This window comes from Scylla paramamosain, chromosome 11, assembly GCF_035594125.1.
Source record: "Scylla paramamosain isolate STU-SP2022 chromosome 11, ASM3559412v1, whole genome shotgun sequence".
Classification (NCBI taxonomy): domain Eukaryota; kingdom Metazoa; phylum Arthropoda; class Malacostraca; order Decapoda; family Portunidae; genus Scylla; species Scylla paramamosain.
Window position 1 is genome coordinate 17,596,306 of NC_087161.1, and position 22,188 is coordinate 17,618,493.

Consider the following 22,188-nt stretch of genomic DNA (forward strand, 5'->3'; position numbering starts at 1 on the left):
CTACAATTGGGAGGTCATCTTATATTAATTGGCATGTATTTCACTCCATGATCCTTTATATAATTTCCTACCTATAGTTTATAATGTTTCATTACATGTCACCCAAATATACATCATTGTACACTCACATGTTGAGTGAAGGTGTATTTATTCATTTATTTTTCAAAATATTTGCATATTTGTAATGGTCTGACTGCCTTCTAGACTAAAGAAGGCACCACCAGTCATGCCTCACACACCACACTGACCTCCCTTATCCCTTGTCGCCTTTAGGATTTTAGTGGGACTGGGCAGTGGAATGACCCAATGGGAATGAAGAATTCCCCACCTCCTTATTCATCCATCCCACCCATGGGCCACACCAGCAACACTATCCCTACCCCCAATGCTCCATACCCCAGCATGCCTTATGCTGGCGGCCAGCAGGGGCCCCGCCCTCAGTTCCCTCCTGATGTTCTCACGGGAGGAGAAAACCTCAAGGTAGTTTTTTTGTTGTTGTTATAGTAGCAAGAAAGTTAAATGCATGTAGGTTTCTTAATTGCCCATCATCTATCTGACCTCATTACTATGGTTTGTCAGAAATTTAATCATTATGCTTAAAAGTAAACTTTTAAATTTGTGATTTAATTTTCGTTGCATGTGTGTACAAGTATTAGATATCAAATTAGTTTACATTGCATGTCCTAAGTCTTTAGTAAATGTTTATAGTCTACACACATGTTGCATACCTACAGGCATCAAGTATTGTTAGGTTTTCATTCTTGTTGTTCAGTAAAAATTGGAGTGGAAGCAATAATAAATGTTATTGAATGAGAACCAGTATATAAGATGAAGTAATTTTTGACCAGAAGTTCTCTTTAATGTTTACTCAAATCATATTACAAGTGTTATTTTTGTGAGACATTTCCTAGAATCTATTGATAAATGCTGTTTGTAATTTTTTTTTAGTCAGAATCTGAGCCACTGCCCTAGATACTTGGTGATAACTTTTGTCTCCCATAAACAGGATGGGGAGCAACCTAAGCCAGCACCACGCTCCAAGTTTGGAGAGGGTGGGTCAGACTTCACTATGCCTGACCTACCCAGTGTTCCTGATCTCCCAGGCACAGCTACCCTGCCAGACCCACAGGAGAATAAGGATGACATAGACTTCGATGACCTCACCAAAAGATTTGAAGATCTCAAGAAGAAGAAGTAAAGAACAAAGGCAGTGCTGTTTCATGCTGGGCAAAATCTGCATCTCTCAGACACACATACACACTTAAACATGTTAGATAAGCTGTGAATAGTCATGGACAGTTGGGGCTGTTAAAACTAAATGACTTTGTGATAGACATTTTTTAGGGTATGAATGTGTATAAATTATAATTATATATATATATATATATATATATATATATATATATATATATATATATATATATATATATATATATATATATATATATATATATATATATATATACTAAAAATATTTAATGTCATGATCCTATTATTAACTTTCTTCTAAATATTTAGTATATGATGATTTTTAAAAGAACTTTGAAGCACTTTTCTAGGATGTGCTTTTACTACCATATATTTTGGCACATAAGACAACTTTCAGATAAGACAACCCTAAAATTTCAGTCTGAATTTAATGGTTTTAGCTGATATTGGTGGTATAAGACAACACCCAAACTACCAAACCATCTGTGGTGAAATTTAGGTCAGTGAGCACCAGACAACTGAGATAGTGATATACGAGTACAGTGAATAAAATACCTTGAATGTATTACCAGTAATAAGGTACCATCATATTCAAGTGCAAAACTAAACCTAAAATAAAATTCCCACCAGGTGTTTTTGTACATTTTCATGAAAAGGATAGATGGACAAAGATGGTGTAAAAATATGTGTGGTATGATCAGTTTTCCTAAACATAGACAAACCTTTCACCTTTCACTGCCTGCGTGTATTAGGCTGTTGGCCATAATCTTTTTCTTTATATTATGTTTTGATTAGATACACCAACATTCTTGAATTTTTTTCTCAGTACATGGACTTCATCCCTTTACAACATTGCAAACTGAAGAGATTCTTCATCTCCTCAGTTTGCTTTCTTTTGCTGCTTGACTTGGGGTTCCATGCTTTGAAGACTTTCATATAGTTGCTTCTCCAACTTTAGGAAAACTGGGGAATATTTGCACAGCCTCCTGCTTTGTCCGTTAGTATACAATGCCAGCAGAGGATTATAGTTGTACTACATTAAATTTTCTTTATACACTTTTCAGTGGGATTATGTTTCATTGCATTTTCTAAAAACGGATTCCCAAAAGTTGTAATATAAGGTTGTTGCTTATTTACGATGGTATTTTACATAAAACTTTAAGGTCATTGTTTTTCTATCCGATGTATAGGACAACCTAGCTTTTTGTGTCTTTTTAAGATGATTCAAGTGTCGTCTTATATGCCAAAATATATATATGTGTGTGTGTGTGTGTGTGTGTGTGTGTGTGTGTGTATATATATATATATATATATATATATATATATATATATATATATATATATATATATATATATATATATATATATATATATATATATATATATATATATATATATATATATATATATATATATATATAGACACACACACACACACACACACACACACACATACAGTGGTGATTTGATTATGGTGCTGCTATCCTGTCGCATATGTCTGATCTTAACTAAGGCACAAGGTTATACTTTACAAAAACACCTGATTTATTAATTGTTAACATTAGTGTCATGGCAGTGTGCATGATTGAACATGTTTGTAGATTCATTTACCATTCAGAAAGTTCACTTTGTTTTGCAATACATGTGAGGTGAACCCCGACAATGGGAGCATTTGTTTTAGGGCTATACAGTTGATGTCAAAGATGATGCACCATGGGGAAAATGAACATCATGCAGTTATTCCTATCCTTAAATTCTACATAATTTCAAATATATCTGTTAATCAATATTTTATTGGGTTTCCAAGTCTCCTAAGACATTCCTGCAAGTAATGAGGCTCAGAATCAGCTAATGTATGCGTAAACTCAACTAATGTTCATTCCTTGCTATATATAGCCAACATTACAGATCCCACAAATCAACCCTATAACTGTTTTGATAATGTATTGTAAGGCATGTTGTATGCCTGAAATTAATTATAAAAAAAATTTATTATATTTTTGTGAAAAAAATGTCAAATATGAGCTTTCAGCAAAGTCCATAACGACACATCAAGAATTAATATTTCTGGTGGTGTAGCATCTACAGTCCTAATGCAAACCCTCCCATTGCTGTTCTGATGAGATGTACAGACACCAAAGTATTATGGAAAGTAGGAGAACAAAGGCTTATTTCACTTCATGTTCAGATGATTTTTCAGTATATTTATGTAGTTGTCAAATTGTACAGTAATTTGAAATACAGCAATAATTTTTTTTATTTTGTTTACAATTCATAAATGACTATCGAGGAGCTGACAGTAAATATAACGAAGCAAATTATTAAGATAAGGGAGACTGGCTAGTTTTAACTACTGCTGATGGTTTGGAAGAATAATGCTACCTTATCTCTTGTGCCATGTAAAAGCCAACTGAAATTTGGAGAGTGAGGGGACAGATTCCTTATTTTTAATCTCCACAGTGAGACAAGATCTGGACTACCTCTATCTTTTCAGGGGAGATCTCAGCTTCATACATACAGGTATATACATCTATACGAGATAGAAGGCTGAGATCACCCATAAAGTGAGGATATAATACAGAGAAAATTATCCCAATCCTCTCTGTTTCTTTTAGTTGTCTTTTACAATGCACTGGGAATACCATGGGAATATTCTTTCAACCTGGTTCTGGAGTGTGTGGCCAGGTTACCCCCTTTCCCACTGAGGTTAGTTAATGTTAAATGTTGTAGCGAATACAGTGAAATCAGAGATTTTATGGTGTTTCATGAAGCAAATGGTTGTGAACCGTCCAGAATTTTACACTTCAGGTCATGATGATGCATAAGTAACCATAGAGTATCACCTCACAAGTTTTCAAAGAAAGAACAACAGATGTGATTTTTGTTGTTGAGTGAGGTGAAACACTTCACTCATTTTAATGTGTGGAAAGAAAGGATGGTGGATGAACTTGGTATTTTTCAGGAGTGAGCTGAAAGGGAACATTTGAAGAGAAAAGTCAGTCAGTGCTGACAGATATATCTTGTTCTGAAATACCTGATAGACACAGTAGCTCCACTGGCACTTGGTGACAAGTGATGCAAACTATCTCTCCACTTTGTGTTAAAAGTAATGCACACTATTGCTGGACCTTCAGGATAGTAGTAGTAGTAGTCTCCTGCTTCATGGATGACTGAGGTGAGATTAGTGGTGATGATGCACATAGTTACTCTTTTCTGGTCAAAACCTCTTCTGAATGAACATAGCTTGTGTATGAGTAAAACTTGAGTGTTAATGTGCATACCTCTGTTGAAGTACATGTGATAATATTTTAATCAGGGTCAGAAGAAACCTGAGGTGTGAATCAGGACTAACTCTGCTTCATTTACTATAGACAAAGATCCACCAGTGTTTGTGATGGATTACTGCTATTGTACCATCCCATATTATTTAATTTGATTTGCAAGGTCATACAATTAAAACAATAAAGTGATTCGGCACCTTTTTAATGTATGAGCAACTTAAAGTAGTCAGTACAATGAAATGTACACTTTTTTTTATCTTATTTAACTTTAATAAATGCATCATAGATAGGGACAGGTAAGATGATGGAAACAATTTGTGCTAGGTACTCAGACTGATGTAATCAAACAGCAGAATCTATTCTCTCAGTTCTGTTGACATTTAACAGATGAATTGATAAGCTGAGCTTGCATTTAGCATTGATCATACATAACTAACATTAATTTTGAAAACCCATACTTCAATGCAATTGTGGTTAGCAAGTTCTTGGGAATTAATATTGCTTGACCAAATGCATCTCACATCTGACCAAAAATATGCTTGAGGTCTAATTATTCAAGTAGCTTATGGTGTAATTGCCTTTCTAGTTTTGTACTGGCACATGTCTACACCTCATGAATCCATGTATCTTATACTATACAACATACGAAGAAAACTGCAAGTCTGTCAAATTTGCAAGATGTTTACATTCAACTAACTTTAAATGCTGAGTCTACTATAACTTTGTTTTCCTAAAGAAAACCAAAAACCAAAGTTGTATTAATGCAAATGCAGGTGAGCTTTGCATGGCTTGGACAGCTGGCAACTTATGAATAAGGAAGAATGACATAGTTACATAGATACAGTTACATACATGCTGAATTATATTCACAGAAATTTCTGAGCTATGAGCACAGCAAATACCAAGTGTGTTAATGGGGTTAAGGAAGAAAGGAGGATTTAGTGCCGCTTGGTTGCCAGTGTAAATCTTGTGCCTTTGTTTATATCATAAGGTGAACCTTATACATGCAGTGAACCTTTTATACAGTAAAATATTATTCTTGTTTGTGCTTCAGTTATGAAACAAGGTGAGACCTTCATCCAGAATTCCAAAATTTCAAAATCTCAGAAAATTTTATTTTTCTTTATATCTTTAATTTCATATTTTCTTGCCAGTTTGACTGTATATCAGAATTTTCATTGACATATTTTACTTGCAACATGTATGGTATTTTTAGTTTATGGTAGGCTTTCTGGAACTCTACCATAAGGAAAGGTGTGTTTGTGTGTTTTCTGAATGTCCAGAAAAATGTGAAATCTGGAACACTTTTGATCCCAAGCATTCTGGATAAAGTATTCTGAGCCTGTATTCATTAAATTGTTCAGAATCAGTCATCAGGGTATTGAGAAGGTTATACAATATTTTTTTTGTGTAAAAAGTTGTGTGTGAAAAAAACAGTTCATGTTCCTACCAGTGACCTTGATTTGGAGATGGATAAACTTAAGCAAGATTGTTTAGGATAATAATCCTTATCTAATAGAGTCCATTTATTTCAATGTGTAGCCAATCCTTACTCTTCCATTGTAGCATAAGAACAACATTCTTAACTTTAGATAATATATAATACAATGTTAATACCTTTTTATGCGTAGCGTCCTCAGACACTAGTTAACTTCACCTTATTGTGTAAGGAAGTGGTCTAATTCCTACTAATATTAATTTACAAATGCATCTCCACAGTACTATCTGGTGTCAGAACTAGACACTATAATTGTTTTAATGCAAATGGAAACTACAAATTCAAAACATTACCTTTTTGCAAATGCAACTATATTTTGATCAATAATAGTTGATTTTACAAAGTTTGGAAATTTCCTGAATGGGATAATAGAAATTATATACATAATAAAATACAGGGTTCAACGTGAGTTTCTGCAGTATTGCTAGAGGTGAAAGTACAGGTTATTCTAAATTATAAAATACAGGGTTTAACATGAGTTTCTGTAGATATTGCAAGAGGTGAAAGTACAGGTTATTTCTAAGTTGAAAATGTTCTATGCACATAAGTGCTTTGAGACATTGTTTAGTCATGATATGAAATTCAAGTGTGGGCGGGCAACAAACGCAACAGCCAGGCTGGGCAGGTATCCTTGGCAGAGTGTGTTGATGTGGATGTCCGTTGGTGAAATCGTAAATTATTCAGACGATTTCTACAAATTTTGGGGCTTTACAGTATCCCATAATGAAATGAGTGGTATTAATAGACAGGTGATTTATTGATAAACATTACCCAAGGTTAGTATGGTTGTAATCAATGAAAATAATATGCTTTGTGGCACCATGACTGCCTGGGCAGGGAGTAGGGAGGAGCAAAGCTAGGAACAAATCTGCTAGTTGCCAGTCAGTCACACTCAGTTTCTTGCTGAAATAGTGACAGGGAATATGTTTAGATTGTATTGCATAAGTTTGAGAGAAAAACCACTGCCAGCAATGCCACACACAGTAATATGGAGTATGTGGACATGCTGTTTCTCTGCCATGGTTACCCGTCCAGCCTGGTCATTGTGAATGTGTTACCTGCCCACATCTGAATTTCATACCACAACTAAACAAAGCCTCAAAATGCATATCTGCATTGAACATTCTCCACTTAGAATAACCTGTACTTTCCACCTCCAGAAATATCTGCAGAACTCTGAGTTACACCCTGTATACTTTATAATCTTATGATAGTAGTGTATCAAACTTTTTTACTTTTTATTTATTTATTATTATTATTTTTATTTTTATTTCATTTCATTTCATTTTTATTAATTTTTTTACTACAAAATGAGCAAATTTGTGGAGAGATTTGTATTGGCTGAATTACATCTGCAAATGTAAAACTACTAACTTGTAGGCAGTTTGTTGCAAACATAATGACACAGCCATTAACAGAATTTGCAGTTTGCAGTGGCCAACTCTACCTGCTGTGCTGTTGCAATGATGAATGAGTATATACGTGATATCACAACTGTATCAGGCTGACAAAAATTATATACATTTTTATATTTTGGTATGGCACTCATCTCTTTTATTTCCATAGTCCTGGGATACTAATACTACTCTTCTCTTCAGGTTTTCCTAAGGTTAAAAAATAATAGTAAATAAATTAAAATGAGATTAGCTTCCAAACAGATGATATTAATTTTACTGAGGTGTCATGGAAGTTATAATCAGCAGTGCACATAAAACAGATGTATTTACAAATCTAGTAATCTTGACAAACCCAAGCTACAAAGAAGAGCATGTGAACATAACATGACAGAGGACAGCAGCTCAGAGCAGCATGCCAGTCTTTAGTTCAGTGGTTGTTTAGTAAATAGCTGATGTTCCTTAAGAGCTGTAAGATAATGCCACACAGAAGCTTTTCTTCAGCTCACTTGTTTAAGACTCGTTGTTAGGGAATTAGCAACATGTCAAAATGGAGAGAGAGAGAGAGAGAGAGAGAGAGAGAGAGAGAGAGAGAGAGAGAGAGAGAGAGAGAGAGAGAGAGAGAGAGAGAGAGAGAGAAATCACAAATATAAAGATGTTAACTGAAGAAAAAACAATAAAATGAATAAAAAAATAAATAAAAGTTGAATGATGTGCCTGCTTTTAAGGGGTCATGGAAAAGCAAAGACAATCATGACTAAAAAGAAAAAGTAATGGGATCTTAAGGTGCATGATAGCCTCAACAACATAAAAGATGTTAGCATAATAATACGTAATAACAATATTGGTATATGTGAAGTACAGGAAAGAATAATTGAAATACAGATAGTGGAACATGCAGCAATGGATAGGCATTACACCAGAGTAAGCCACCTGTATGTCAACAATTTCATATGACAACAAAAATTAGTATGAGGTCAGCAAATAATGATTCTTAAAGGTCATTGTGTTCAAAGTTTATCTCATTTGGTGCCTGAAGTACACCTTACAAGAAACTAAATATATATACACTATGAGGTAAATAAATAGTGAATGATGCATGCAGAGTAAAGCTGCAAGGTTCTTTATGGAAGAAAAAATAATGTCCACTTATATCCTTGATGATCAAGAAATACCCAGATATTAATGGTAATAATAATAGTATGACAAAAATGACACTGACTCCCTCTTTAAAGAGAGTCACTGCAAATAGTAAAGGTAAAACATTTGAAGGAATAAGTATGAATGTTGTATGATGCAGATATTACACAGAGAGAACAGTCTTGAGACATCTACTAAATATGCTATATAACTAAATACATAAAGTAATTACAGCACTTCAGCTGCCAATCAGTAGCATGCCTCTTATTTGTTGTTGGCTGCATTAATTGGTGAGACCTGAGGCAAAATTTGAAAAAAACAAACAAACCCTGTCTCTTCCATGATGGGTAAAGAATTTCTTTAATGACCAACTTTTTCTTTTTTAACTGGAAATTAAACCCCATTTAAATTTAATAATTAATCCCACAAATTAAATCAACTGTTTGATAAAAATTTCTATGAATTCAAATGAACACTGAGAACAGCTAAAATTTTAATTATAACTAATGATGCAATACCTTAAATATGAAGTTGAAAAGTAGCATCCACACTCACTCTCATCTGTATTCAATTTTGTGTAAGAAGTAAACATCTCAGCAATCAACACCAAAATTATATATATTACTGTATTCACTTTAGGTATCAAATAACATTTTTGTGTACCAGTACCTATATACCGGATTGACATCCATGTGAAGAGGATAGCCAAGACAAGATCCCAGACTATACTCACAGTCACATTAGTACAAGCAATAATGACAATTCATCTGTCTATATGGCAGAATGACATCTTCCTTAAAGGGAGGTAACCAAAACAAGCTGTGTACTACATAAGTTCCCTATCACATTCACAGGTATTCCCTCACATCTTTGCCTCAAGACCTTCATGGTGACAGGACAAGTCCCTACATTGTGTGTAGGTTAGTTGTGCAGCAATGATAACTTGCATGTGTCAATAGATGTCATTAGTTTTGTACTAAAGCATGCATTCACACTAATATTAATTGTTTAGCTTTCACACCAGCCATCTTTAAGAGGTAATGTACAGAAATATAATTAATTTATGATGTATGAGATTAATTCACATTTCTTTGAAGATAATTAATTTCTCTTTTAATAACTTAAAATATGAAAACTACAGAAATCAATCAAGTACTGCTAAAACCTATAAACTAGCAGTGAGGGTGTGTGAGAGAACTCAACAGGAAAAGGAGTGCACCAGAATGTAGTCTGGCTGCTGTGCTGGCACATGCCCATACCCGTTTACAATCTACCTGGCATGAAAGCGAAGCAGGTCTCTATCACTCACAGGAGCTTGTCTGTCACCAGGATTGGTCGTGCCCGCTCTAGAATGTCCATGTCAGGGTCTAGGGCGCGGCCTAGACCTTCCAGCACGAATATTGCCAAGACCACTGCACTAAAGGCAGATTCAAGCCGTACCTTGTGTTTGAGCAGCACACCCAACACCTGCTGCAGCAATACACCAACATCCACCTGCAACAATCATCGGTGGTTAATAGAGGGCACACCAACAACCCAATAAGTGGCAATTAAGGGGGACGTCTGGTATAATGGGTTTTTGCCCTTCTATTTTTTTTTTTACACAAAATTTTGCACAGTGGTAAGTCATAACATTTATAACACTGTTATGCTTTTTTTTATATTCTAAAATTTTCAAAAAATTAAGATTCCTTTTCAAAATCCTAAAACTAAAACTTTTTATATAAAAATTTTTACTCATCACTAATTTTGAGATAAAAATTTTCTTGCAACTTTCAAGTTATGGGAAATTTTGACTTCATGAAGATTTTTCATATATATAACAGTTAATTTAAAATTATAAATGCATACATTTGTAGATTTTAGTCCATTCTAACAATCCTGAAGGTTTGATGGGAATCTAAGAAATGACTGAGCTTTTGGCATTTATATTCTTAAAAATGTTGTTTTGAGATACGGGCTCATAAACACCTGCACTACTCATCATTCTTTCATTAGTCATCACTACTCTACACTGTCTGTGTTGCTACATCATTTCTTCATATTTGTATGTTAGAAAATGTTAGAAAATACTTTGAGAAGTGATATTTTTTGCTTGAATAGCTCTTAGTTTCCACCCCACACCTTTCTGTGGCATGGTATTACCTTATCATAACCCAAGTATTTCAGAGCTGCCATGCTTCTCATTATTGCCAGATTTCCCTCAAAAGCCATCACTTTCATATTCATCTTTGTATGCCTGGACATCCTCAGAAATGTTGGAAATAGGATGAGATAATCACATGGTGCCTCCAAGGAATTGACACATATCCTCTCTCAACTAAGGCTGGCAAGTCACTGAAACTCACAGCAAGACACTGAGCTGAAAATACCACTCATTCCCCCTTTAATATACTTCACATCTCATCTCTAGCTAAAACAGCTTCTATGAAGTTAGGTGTTCTGAGACGTCTCCGCCAATTTTTCTCACCCCCCCAGCTGCTAGCTCTGTACAAGGGCCTTATCCGTCCATGTATGGAGTATGCTTCACATGTCTAGGGAGGTTCCACTCATACTGCTCTTCTAGACAGGGTGGAATCAAAAGCTTTTCGTCTCATCAACTCCTCTCCTCTCTCACCGCCTCTCTCACCGCCGCAATGTTGCATATCTAGCTGTCTTCTACCGCTATTTTCATGCTAACTGCTCTTCTGATCTTGCTAACTGCATGCCTCCCCTCCTTCCGCGGCCTCGCTGCACAAGACTTTCTTCTTTCTCTCACCCCTATTCTGTCCACCTCTCTAACGCAAGAGTTAACCAGTATTCTCAATCATTCATCCCTTTCTCTGGTAAACTCTGGAACTCCCTGCCTGCTTCTGTATTTCCACCTTCCTATGACTTGAATTCCTTCAAGAGGGAGGTTTCAAGACACTTATTCATCAATTTTTGACCACTGCTTTAACCCTTTTATGGGACTGGCATTTCAGTGGGCATTTTTTTTTATTAGATTTTTGTTGCCCTTGGCCAGTGTCCTTCCTACATAAAAAAAAAAAAAAAAAATGTTACTCCCCCAAAAATCAATTTCACCAATTTTTGTAGTTTTTTGGAAAAAAGACACTACCGATGTAAACAAAAACATGTGGCTGAGTATGGGGCCTTTAAATGGAATTTAAACAAAGTATTGCATGTTTCACTATAAATCTTTGTGAAATAATAGGGAATGTGTATGCCTACTTTATATATATATATATATATATATATATATATATATATATATATATTTTTTACAACAGGCCATATTTTTCATATTTTTTGTCTCCCAACCAGACATCTCCCTTAATCACCACTGAAACTTGGTTAGATGTGAGAAATGCACAACAACCATGTAGGAGTTTCATTACAAATGTCAGCATATACTCAAATGAGCATCACATTACTGTGCTGTATATGAATTCAAATAATGAATAAAACTATTCTAAATATGATGCACTGTGGACTGTCATTGCATAATTAACATGAGGTGTGGTGATGGCACTCACTTGGGACAGGGACACAGTACTCTCCCGAGCTGCCTGGACAAGACCGTCCACATCCTCCTTGAAAGCCTGATGGTCAGCACACTCATGCTCGCTGTGCTCCAGGAACAGTTCAGCCACCGACTCCCCCTGCAGTGCAGGACAGAACAAAAACAATGGCTTAACATCAAAACTCAAGACCCAAAACCTTGAAACTGTCTTGAGCTAATACTGCTAAAAAATAAATAAATAAAATAAAAATAAATAAATAGATAAATAAATGAATAAATAAATAAATAAATAAATAAATAAATAAATAAAAATATCAGCAATTCTAGTAAAAACAAATAAAGCCACACCACCAATATCTTTTCCCTCTCCTGAGGGCTTGTTGTGTTCTTACATCTCCAATGACGACTTGCTTGAAAACAGCTCGGATTCTAGCCAGATTCTGTTCAGTGAGTCTGGAGGTCACACCACAATCAAGAAAGCAGATGCGTAGTGGGTTGGGGTCTGGCTGCACGTCCATCACAAAGGTGTCACAGCCAATGTCCACCATCATGACCCTCACCTGATCCCCAGTGGCAGTCCCTGAGGTGATGTTCTGCACCAGTAAGTTACCAGGATGCAGGTCCCCATGCACCAGGTTATCCACAAATACCTGAGGAGGACAATGTTTATGTCCCTAAAATTCTTCCCTTCAGTTTCACTTGTTCATCATCATTATTGTCATGCTCAATGCCTGGTCTCCTCTGTATGGGATCCATCATATATGAAAATCTCAAAAGCATTTAGGCTCAGAAAGGAAGAAGTCATTCAATAAAGCAATGTACTCCTCCCCTGCTCCATCAGGGCATCCTGTGGACAGGAGCTATCATAGAAAGCTACTGTGAGTGAGTCCTCAAGTCAAAATTAATAACAGTTTAAACAAATATACAGTCACACACCATTTTCAGCAGGGCATCCACACCAATCTCTGCTAGGCGCTTCTTGAGCTGGCTTGTGTCACTCTCCTCTGGTGCCCTCATCACATCCAGCATAGCCTCCCCTTCCTCAAAGGTCTCCACTAATACCTACATACACAAGATGAGTCACTACAATGTGGTTAGCTCAGAAACAAAATAAATACTTATGAGTATATTTACTGGCAATATTTGTTCCCGAGTCTTACTGGATTAGTTGTTATGTAATGAAAATTAATTAACCCCTAAAGGGCAGGTGGCATCTACAGTTGATGCAATGTAGAGGGCTGGTGGCATCTATAGTTGACCTACATTTTGTGGGCTTAATTTCAAATTTCCATGTGAGTTTTTGAGCCAGCAAACATCCAAAGCAAACATGAAATGACGTGTCAATCAGTCAAGTTGTGAGCCGCCATCTCACACGGCTGGCACCACTTGCTCACATTCACCCTCACCCTCATCTACATCTGCTGCTCCAACACCTACATCTACTGCAACACCTTCTACACCTGCTGTTGCAACACCTCCTACATCTGCTCCTGCTCCCCCTGAAGAATATGCTGCTGCCAAGACGCGTCACTACTGACAGACCTTGGGTTTGGTGCATCTGCGCACACTTTGGAAGGTCTGGACACTCAAGAGGCCAAAAGAAAAAGCCCCGGGGAAAAGGAAATGAAGAAGCAAGAAGCTCCCACTGAAGAATACAGGCCAAGAGACTTATAGAACAACACACACACACACACACAGGTGCCAGTAAGAAATATTATGGTGATATTATCCTTGTCATTCATAAATAAAGTTAAGCTGTTATCAAAGCTGTTTTCTATTCTGTAAAATCCTATAAAAATCATAATTTTTCTACAATAGCTGCATCTAAACAAATATCTCAAAGCTGCAATTATTGTACTTTGCAGGAAAATGACTCCATTAGTTTTGAACATAATAAAAAACAAGAACTGTTGAAAAACAAATGGATGGTAAACATTTTACTCATATGTTTTTTACTAACTGAACAAACACCACCGATATAATTTATTGAAGGAATAAAAAAGGGAGAATTTTGGGACACATAAAATGGTGATCTTGAGAATTTTTTGCACAACAATGGTGAGACATATAAAAAAAACTATATGAGCAATTTATAAATCTGGATTTCAAAAGTAAAACTACTCAATATTATAGAAATTGCGGGAACATAAAGGTCCCCATTTAGGTCATCAAAGAAAAAAAAATACCTCAGAATAATTAGATTAATATGAGTGTACCTTCCACTAGTACCAGGCAGCACCTCCCCCTAAATGAACTTGTGGGCTAATATCACAGACCAGAATTAACTTCAGACCAAAGGCCAAAAACAACTACACATACACAACCAATGTAAACACATTCTTTCAACTAGCAGTGGGCCATGACTGTACACACTACATCAACTAGGTTACTAGTTATTATGTGGTGTTGCATTCAGTTTTAAGAAGCCTTTTACCATTTTGTTTTGGGAGAATGTCAAGAGATGACACTGGCCAAGCATTTACTGCTGTTGCATTAAGTATTGGTCTTAACAATGGCATTTATGAAATTTCATGGGTCCTTGTGATCTTCTACAATGGCTTAGGAGTGTCTTTAAATCTGCAAGAAACTCAGTGACTTCACTACAATCTTTTGACTGGTGATGTCTTGTAGACCAAAGTCAGCAACTCAAGAGCTGAAAAAGAAATACTTTATTCTAAGTAGTCATCTGATCCTTCTAACTAGTCTTGTCCATTTAAGTTGTGAACACAACCTTCTTTGGCCCCACCTTTGATGTCACATAAGGTCTCAGTGGCCGAGGAAACTTAATGAAGGGGACATCAGCAAAGTTTTCAGAGAAATTTTCCAGGTTATGAGCTTCAACTCTCAAGTCAATCTGAAATTAGTAAAATATCAAATAAGAATCAATGGCTTTTGGTGAAAACTGAAACTAAAGCACTGATGGCATGCATGTGAAGATCATCACTCTCACTGCCTACACTGAAATACTGAGAAGAGGACTGCAATGGATTCAGATTTAGAATATAAAACATCAGCCAGAGCAGAATAGCAAAATCAACACATATGTATCTCTGTAAAACATGTAGTTTGTCATCATTTGTGATCAGAAACACTCATTTAGTTGCATCTTGATTCAGTCAACAGTACAATGCATACCACAGCAAATGTAAGATGCTATCCAGGTCAGATCTTACCTGTGCTGCCAAGACTTGGCCAAATTCCTCTACACACTGAGGGAGGGAGAGCCACCTGAGTGGAGGAACCAGGATGGTAACGAAGCTGGCACATGCCTTTAGGATTCTCAAGTCTCTCCTGAGATATGGGAAAAAAAAAAAAAAAAATGAAATGCAATCTTTCTGAAGCAGCAGAGCATAGGTATAAAAATGTTACTGCCCATCACTCTTATCTGACTGACTTAACATACAACACTATCACTCCTACAGCTCCTAAGGGAATGCTATGACAATGATCTTAAATGATTGCTTCTGAAATGTCTAAACTAAATGCAAACAACATATGACATTATGATGACTTGCAAATGAATTATTTATCAGGCTATTAAAAAATATGAATGGAATTTAAAAAATTAATATTTGAATATTCTCCCTCTTCCAAAGGCAAAGTCAGTGGTAACCTAAATATGAACTGATGAACAAACCCCATGTGAGAAAAGTAACACACCTAAATGTCTCAGCAATGCTAGGATGCAGCACCTTGACAGCCACTGGTACAAGGCCCTCCATGTCCTCAAGCGGTCCCTCACTCACTGGTAGGGACTTGTCCAGCTCTGCCTCCTGCCATTCCTGTACCAAGAGAAGATTGCCTGATTTCACTTGCTACTGTGTTCATGATACAGCCTTCAGCACATTGAGAACAATTTTATACTTCACTAAAGCAAAAGTCTAACAAAAAATACCATATATGAAGTCCTGTGAATTGAACTAGATCGTATGCCCTCATTAACTAAAGAAAAAATTAAAGCAGGCACATGCTGGTCAGTAGACTCAATAGTTCAGGCAACTATTTGATTATCTATATTTTTTGTAAAGGTTTAAAGGCCAGACAAAGAAAGAGATGCTATAGATACTTAAGCTCTTAGGTGGCCTGTGGAAGCAAGAACTATTCCCTTACAGCTAACCCTCCCTATGCTCTGGTGCCAAATATGAGTGATGTGGTGGAATACATATAAGAAAAGACTACCTCTCCAGGATGAAGGGTACAAAACTTGACTTATACCTAGTACCAAGGACTACTAGGTAGCACATTACCTATCAGTCTCATCCTACCTAGGGATAAAATCTGGGATTTCTCTGCTGTGTACTTAGTATACTATTATGATAAACAATACTTCATTAATATTAATCTGCCCATCTATTATGATGCTTTTACATGAATCTAAACAAACACCACTAGAAAACATGTTAACAAAATCAAAGAAAACTCTCAACAATTATGACAACTGTCTTCAAGCTGCCTGAGCACCAACAAATATCTTCATTGGAAATAATGTCAGCCCTTCATATAAGGATATGGATGATTTTTCCATCACAAGGCACTAGGCATCAATGCTGACAAACTTATAGGATTTGAACTAGAATCCTATAAAAGAAGATATATTAAAAATCTTAAGCAGCAAACTCAGGGTGCATCACATAAATCCTCTATCTCAGGCTTCAGTTACAGAGTAGCAAAGCAGTGTTGCTAGATATTCTTCAGCTGAGTTCATATCAAATTTCTAGTGCAAATATTCTGTGGATGGCACAAGGATATAAAAGTTTTATGATGTTAAATTATGGGCCACACTTAAGACCAAATTTCCTATGCTTCATACAATTTATCTAATATGCTGGAATATCTCCTTATACTTTATGTTAATTCCACAGCATTTTCTTTAAAAGCAGTAGAAGAACGAATCTGTGTTGTTCTATTAAATATATGTAATGTTTGTGTGCTAGTGAATCCTAAAGAGAGAGAAACAATGCTTGCAGGCTGAACTGGACAAAGATGAGGATACTTAATTAAATGCATGTGATGTGAATCCCTGAACAACAATTCTAGAAGAGAATCAAAGATGGTGAACTATGTAAGGGAATGGGAGGTGAATGTTTTAGTCCGCTATAGTGGAACCAGACTACTTGGTACTCAGGGTTTTGGCTGCACCTCTCCACACTGTCACCACCACAACCCCAGAGTGACCTGACCTGACCTGGCTATGGCCAGCAGGGCACAGCCTGGAGGGTTCACATGTCAATGACACTGGGGTGGCAGTGCCACATGGCCTATATGTGTTGCCAAATATACCAGAAGATATACAGCATCCTTGTTCCATAATCAAATCGAAAGCCATTAAAAAACACATGCAGTCGAATATAACAACTTATAATTTTGGAATAATTTAAGGCAAAGAATGACAGTATGAGCAAACTGTGAACATGATACCAATGTGGGACATGAGCAGCCAGCACCCTGAGTACCAAGTTAGTCTGGTTCCACTTTAGTAAGATACAGATTGGAGTGATTTGGGTACATTAAAGTAGTGACAGAGAATCAATGTATGAAAAAAGTCAGAGATCTGAACATAGATGATAGAGATTTTAGAGGTGGTTCTATCAGTCCATCAACCACCATCAATGTAAAAATTGATTAGAATGAGTTTTCATTTGTCCATCATGCACAGGTGATGTGATCAAATGGGCGAGTGTGAAAGCAAACAGCAGTGGAGGCAAAAACAGAATGGAGGGAAGGAGGAGGAGGATCAACACACTTGGACCTCACAACCCCTAACCTCCACAAGCTGGTGTGTGGGTGCATCTTCTATGTCTTCCGCTTCCTGTGCTTGTGCCTGTGCAGCATCCTCTGCCTGATAAGGACTTACATCCATCTCACTTTCCTCTGAGGGCAGGGTGTCTACTGATGGGAGTTCTTTGCGTACTTCAGGTGCTGATGAAGGTTCCTCTGAGTCTGTAGAAGTAGTAATAGTTATGGGACTCATGAGGACAACAATAATGATAACAAACACTGTTCTTTAGACAATTTTTACTTGATTAAATCTATTTATTTGTATCCTTGGGTCCTGGTAAACTCTTTAAGACTAATAGAAGGATGTAATGCCAATGAAATGCTTTCACTGTAATGTAATGACAGAATGAGCACAATACCCCTCAAATGCTCTCTTGACTATACATCAGGATTTGATTCCTTTTAAGGAAACTTAATCTCCTTAAAATTCATAAGGGTCATGAGTCACCAGTTTCCATCATGCAGCCATGCAGTCTTACCTGATCCTGCAATAGATAGTGGTATAAAGGCAATCAAAGAAATTACTATAATATGGAGAAAAAAAAAAAAAAAAAAAAAAAAAAAAAAAAAAAAATATATATATATATATATATATATATATATATATATATATATATATATATATATATATATATATATATATATATATATATATATATAAAGATTGGAAAGATAAACTGAGCCTATGACACAGGATGAAATACTGAAGTGATGATTTTTATAAAGGCAAAAGGTGAGGAATTAATACTGAGGTGATGATTTTTATAAAGGCAAAAAGTGAGGAATTAATACTGAGGTGATGATTTTTATAAAGGCAAAAAGTGAGGAATTAATACTGAGGTGATGATTTTTATAAAGGCAAAAAGTGAGCATGGAAAGTAAAAGTAGAAACATGACAAGTTAACATGAAAGAAATGACATTTCAAGGAAGTACATACCTGGAATCATATATCATATATCAAGGTAACTCTTGGTAGCAGAATCAAATATAATAAGTCAGGATATAGAAACTAACACCGACAAACTGTACATGGTTTTGTCAGAGCTTGAAGTTAATACTCAGTGTGAGGTAACAAGTGGGGAAATTGACTGTCTCTACATAAGTAGGGTTGCAAGCAAGACAACCATCAGCAGGTTCACCTTGAGCAGCTTGTTGTGCCTCATGTTCCAGGAGTTTCTGCTTCTCCCTCTCCCTGCTCCTCCTCTCTTCTCTCAATTGATAGAACTCCTTCAGGGCAAGTAGGTTGTCAGGATCCATCTTGCTGCTGATGCCAAGCAGGCCGAGGCCCGCACTAAATAGCTGCCTTAGTCCCATCACCTCTAGACCTATGGACCAGATCTGCTGACCATATATTGATAAGCTTCCTATGTCCCATCATCATGCTAAGCCCTTTGAGTCTTATCATTCAGGCAAACATTTTAAGATTTTATGAAGTAACCTGACATCATAATTACACTAACCATGATAATTATTACCCAATTCTTCCATAAACACATTTTATGTGATGATCACTATGAAACACACCTTTTCACAAATACTTTTAGAACCACTTACCAAATCACAATTAACAGAGTGATAAAAACTTATCAAATCTATCAGGATTCTTCAGAATACTTTATCATAAACAATCTAGCAAAGGACTAAAACATGCTTTTGAGTGCCAATTGGAAAGTAGCACCATAAAGTTGTTTAAAATATACACATGCACTGCCCAGTGATATGTGCACCACCAAATACAGTAATTATGTGAGATGTTTACAATCAAAGACAGACCATCCTTAATAGAATTAAGGGTCTGCATGGTCTGTGCTTCAATGCAAGAGCAGGTAAATAATGGTGAACTAAGCAGGCTGCCCACCTTCCAAGATACTGCCTTCATCATCCATCTCTGCGAGGATCTCCTCCAGCAGCTCCTCATCAGGGATTGCCTCTGCACTCATCCACACCTTGTATACCTGGGAATAAATATGTATTTGTGTGTGTGCAGAAAAAATAAACCAATTATTTACTTATTTACTATCATCATGCCATTTGTATTAAACATATTCAAATAACATAAAAAATTGGTAACATTATATGGGGGGATTAGCTTGCTTTTTTGAGGTCCCACCCCACATTTTACAAGTTTCTATGTACTCACCTGTGCTACACAGCCTGAGCCAATGGGATTTCCATCATTATCAAACTTAACAAAGACCTTTCTCCAATTGGGCCCAAAGGCTCTCTTCATCTGGTGTCTGGTGAAGCGCCAGGAGTGGGGCTTGATGCGGCGCTGCAGCCGTGAGAACTGAGAGCAGCAGGTGTCTGGGAACAAGTCCCTACGAGTGGAGGCCCACTGACCCAACTTGATCAAGATTGGGCCAGAAAACTCAATTGCTGAAACACCAGACTGTGTAATGTGTGCATCCACAGCCCTAGGTAAGAAAGTGTTTTATTTCCATGCGGTTAAAAAGCAACATGAGGATGCTCTTTAATTAATCTGACTGGGCTTATAGATATATCATATCCCTACAACTGTTCTTGTCTATTTGATTTGAGGAAGAACAGGCTCTCAGATACTAACCTGTCAGAAGCAGTCCCCACCAGGTGTCAGTGGCTGTCTTGCCCAGGTAAGTGACAGGATACAGCATCAGGATGGGTGTAAATGTTCCTAGCAGCCGTAAAGCCCGAAGACAAACACACAGAAACTCATACACATTGGCAAACAGCTGTGACCACCATCCTCTCTTCTTTCGCTTTACTTCTGGTTGTACAACTTGGACAGGTACTGGCTTTTCAGTTTCATGCATTAAAGATGGAGCCAAAAATGCCATGCCCAGCGAGGTAGTTTGCCATGCCATTCTGCTCCTCTTCACACTTGTCCTGCAGGCTTTCCTGACAGCTCTCTGAATGCCCTGCACCAAGTTTTTCCTGGCATTCCTACAGGAGGCAATGGTCTGACAGTATGTTTCAGCACTCTTGATTCTGACACCAGGACTCAATTGGAAGCAAACAGTTCCTTTCCCATAAAGTCTACCAAGAGACTGGGGCTGACAGGCAGAGTGGGCTGTGAGGGACTGACTGAGGTAGTGGCTGGGTACAGGAAGGGGCAGACCATGGTGGAAAGGCTGTAAAAGGGCATTCCGGACAGCAGTCAGAGAGATGACTCTTGATAATGTTCTAACAGCCATGACAAAGAGCACATTGCCTGAAATTGAAATATATAGCTTTGGGAAATACATCAACCGACAACACTATTTTTAAAAATAAATCATGAGAATACATACCTACGTATACAAAACACACATGGAAAAATCTTCAACCACTCAAAGTGTTCACTGTACATAAGCTACAATGATGCATAAAACACCAGTTCATGTAGATGACCCTGAATTCGCTAATTACCAAAATAGTCACACCTTGCATATATGAAGGATCCGTGTTAAACTTAAACTACTGTATATGACTGGAAATCATTACCAGTTCAATATGCATCACAGAAGTCTCCACACACATAGGCCACACCTACGTGACTTGTACCCATTAAGCAAGATACCTACACGAACCAGTAACTAGTCTTATCTGCCACCGCCACACGCCACGACAAGATCAATAGGTCACGCTGCACACCATTACAGCAGCAACACCCATCATGGAGACACTGCCGCACACCTGACCACACACTACTCGGTTATATCAGTCTTACCGTCCCCGAGCACACCGTAAACAATAGCAGCTCGCCAGCTGAGTGCGAGACTGCAGACCAGGGTTGCCAGGTCTGCGGCAGTATTCCCGCGCACTTTTACTCCAAAAAGAGCCCAAAACCCGCGGACTCCACCCTCCAAAAGAGCCCAAAAAGAGCCCAATATTTTATGAATATAATATGCATGTTGTGTTAAAAACGAGAAAGGTGGAAAACGAGACATACTTTATTTAAATCTATAATAATAATAATGATGATAATAACAATAATAATAATAACAATATTAATAGGCTAATAATAATAATAATAATAATAATAATAATAGTGATAGTAGTAGTAATAGTAGTAGTAATTGTTGTTGTTGTGGTAGTAGTAGTAGTAGTAGTAGTAGTAGTAGTAGTAACAGCAATAATAACGATTATATATATATATATATATATATATATATATATATATATATATATATATATATATATATATATATATATATATATATATATATATATATATATATATATATATATATATATATATATATATATATATATATATATATATATATATATATATATATATATATATATATATATATATATATATATATATATATATATATATATATATATATATGCACAGTGATATCTTAAGTGATACGGTCACTGTGATGGGCTCTGATCACAGTTTTGCAAAATTTGCAGGATGC

The 22,188-nt window shown here is 36.6% G+C and overlaps 2 protein-coding genes across 3 annotated transcripts in view; one reads left to right on the plus strand and one right to left on the minus strand.

Moving 5' to 3' along the window:
• The window catches only part of LOC135105006 (IST1 homolog), a 21,840-nt gene extending 13,755 nt beyond the window's left edge, over positions 1–8,085 (plus strand). Inside the window, exons 8-9 of one of the 2 annotated variants that reach the window (XM_064012890.1) lie at positions 274–480; positions 1,007–8,085. In XM_064012890.1, coding sequence (XP_063868960.1) covers positions 274–480; positions 1,007–1,198 — 399 coding nt within the window. In that variant the 3' untranslated portion in view covers positions 1,199–8,085. The remainder of the gene's footprint in view (positions 1–273; positions 481–1,006) is intronic. The other variant, XM_064012891.1, reaches the window with a different exon arrangement.
• LOC135105005 (uncharacterized aarF domain-containing protein kinase 2-like) lies at positions 6,928–21,640 on the minus strand. Its single transcript, XM_064012889.1, has 13 exons — positions 21,489–21,640; positions 20,367–20,990; positions 19,944–20,179; positions 19,662–19,758; positions 18,943–19,128; positions 17,789–17,964; positions 15,685–15,806; positions 15,198–15,315; positions 14,771–14,878; positions 12,961–13,086; positions 12,417–12,674; positions 12,038–12,163; positions 6,928–10,016 (listed from the first exon to the last, which is right to left on the minus strand). The coding sequence occupies exons 2-13, from the start codon at positions 20,971–20,973 to the stop codon at positions 9,828–9,830; spliced, it is 2,349 nt and encodes a 782-aa protein (XP_063868959.1). The 5' UTR covers positions 20,974–20,990; positions 21,489–21,640; the 3' UTR covers positions 6,928–9,827.
• Positions 21,641–22,188: the final 548 nt, after the last annotated feature.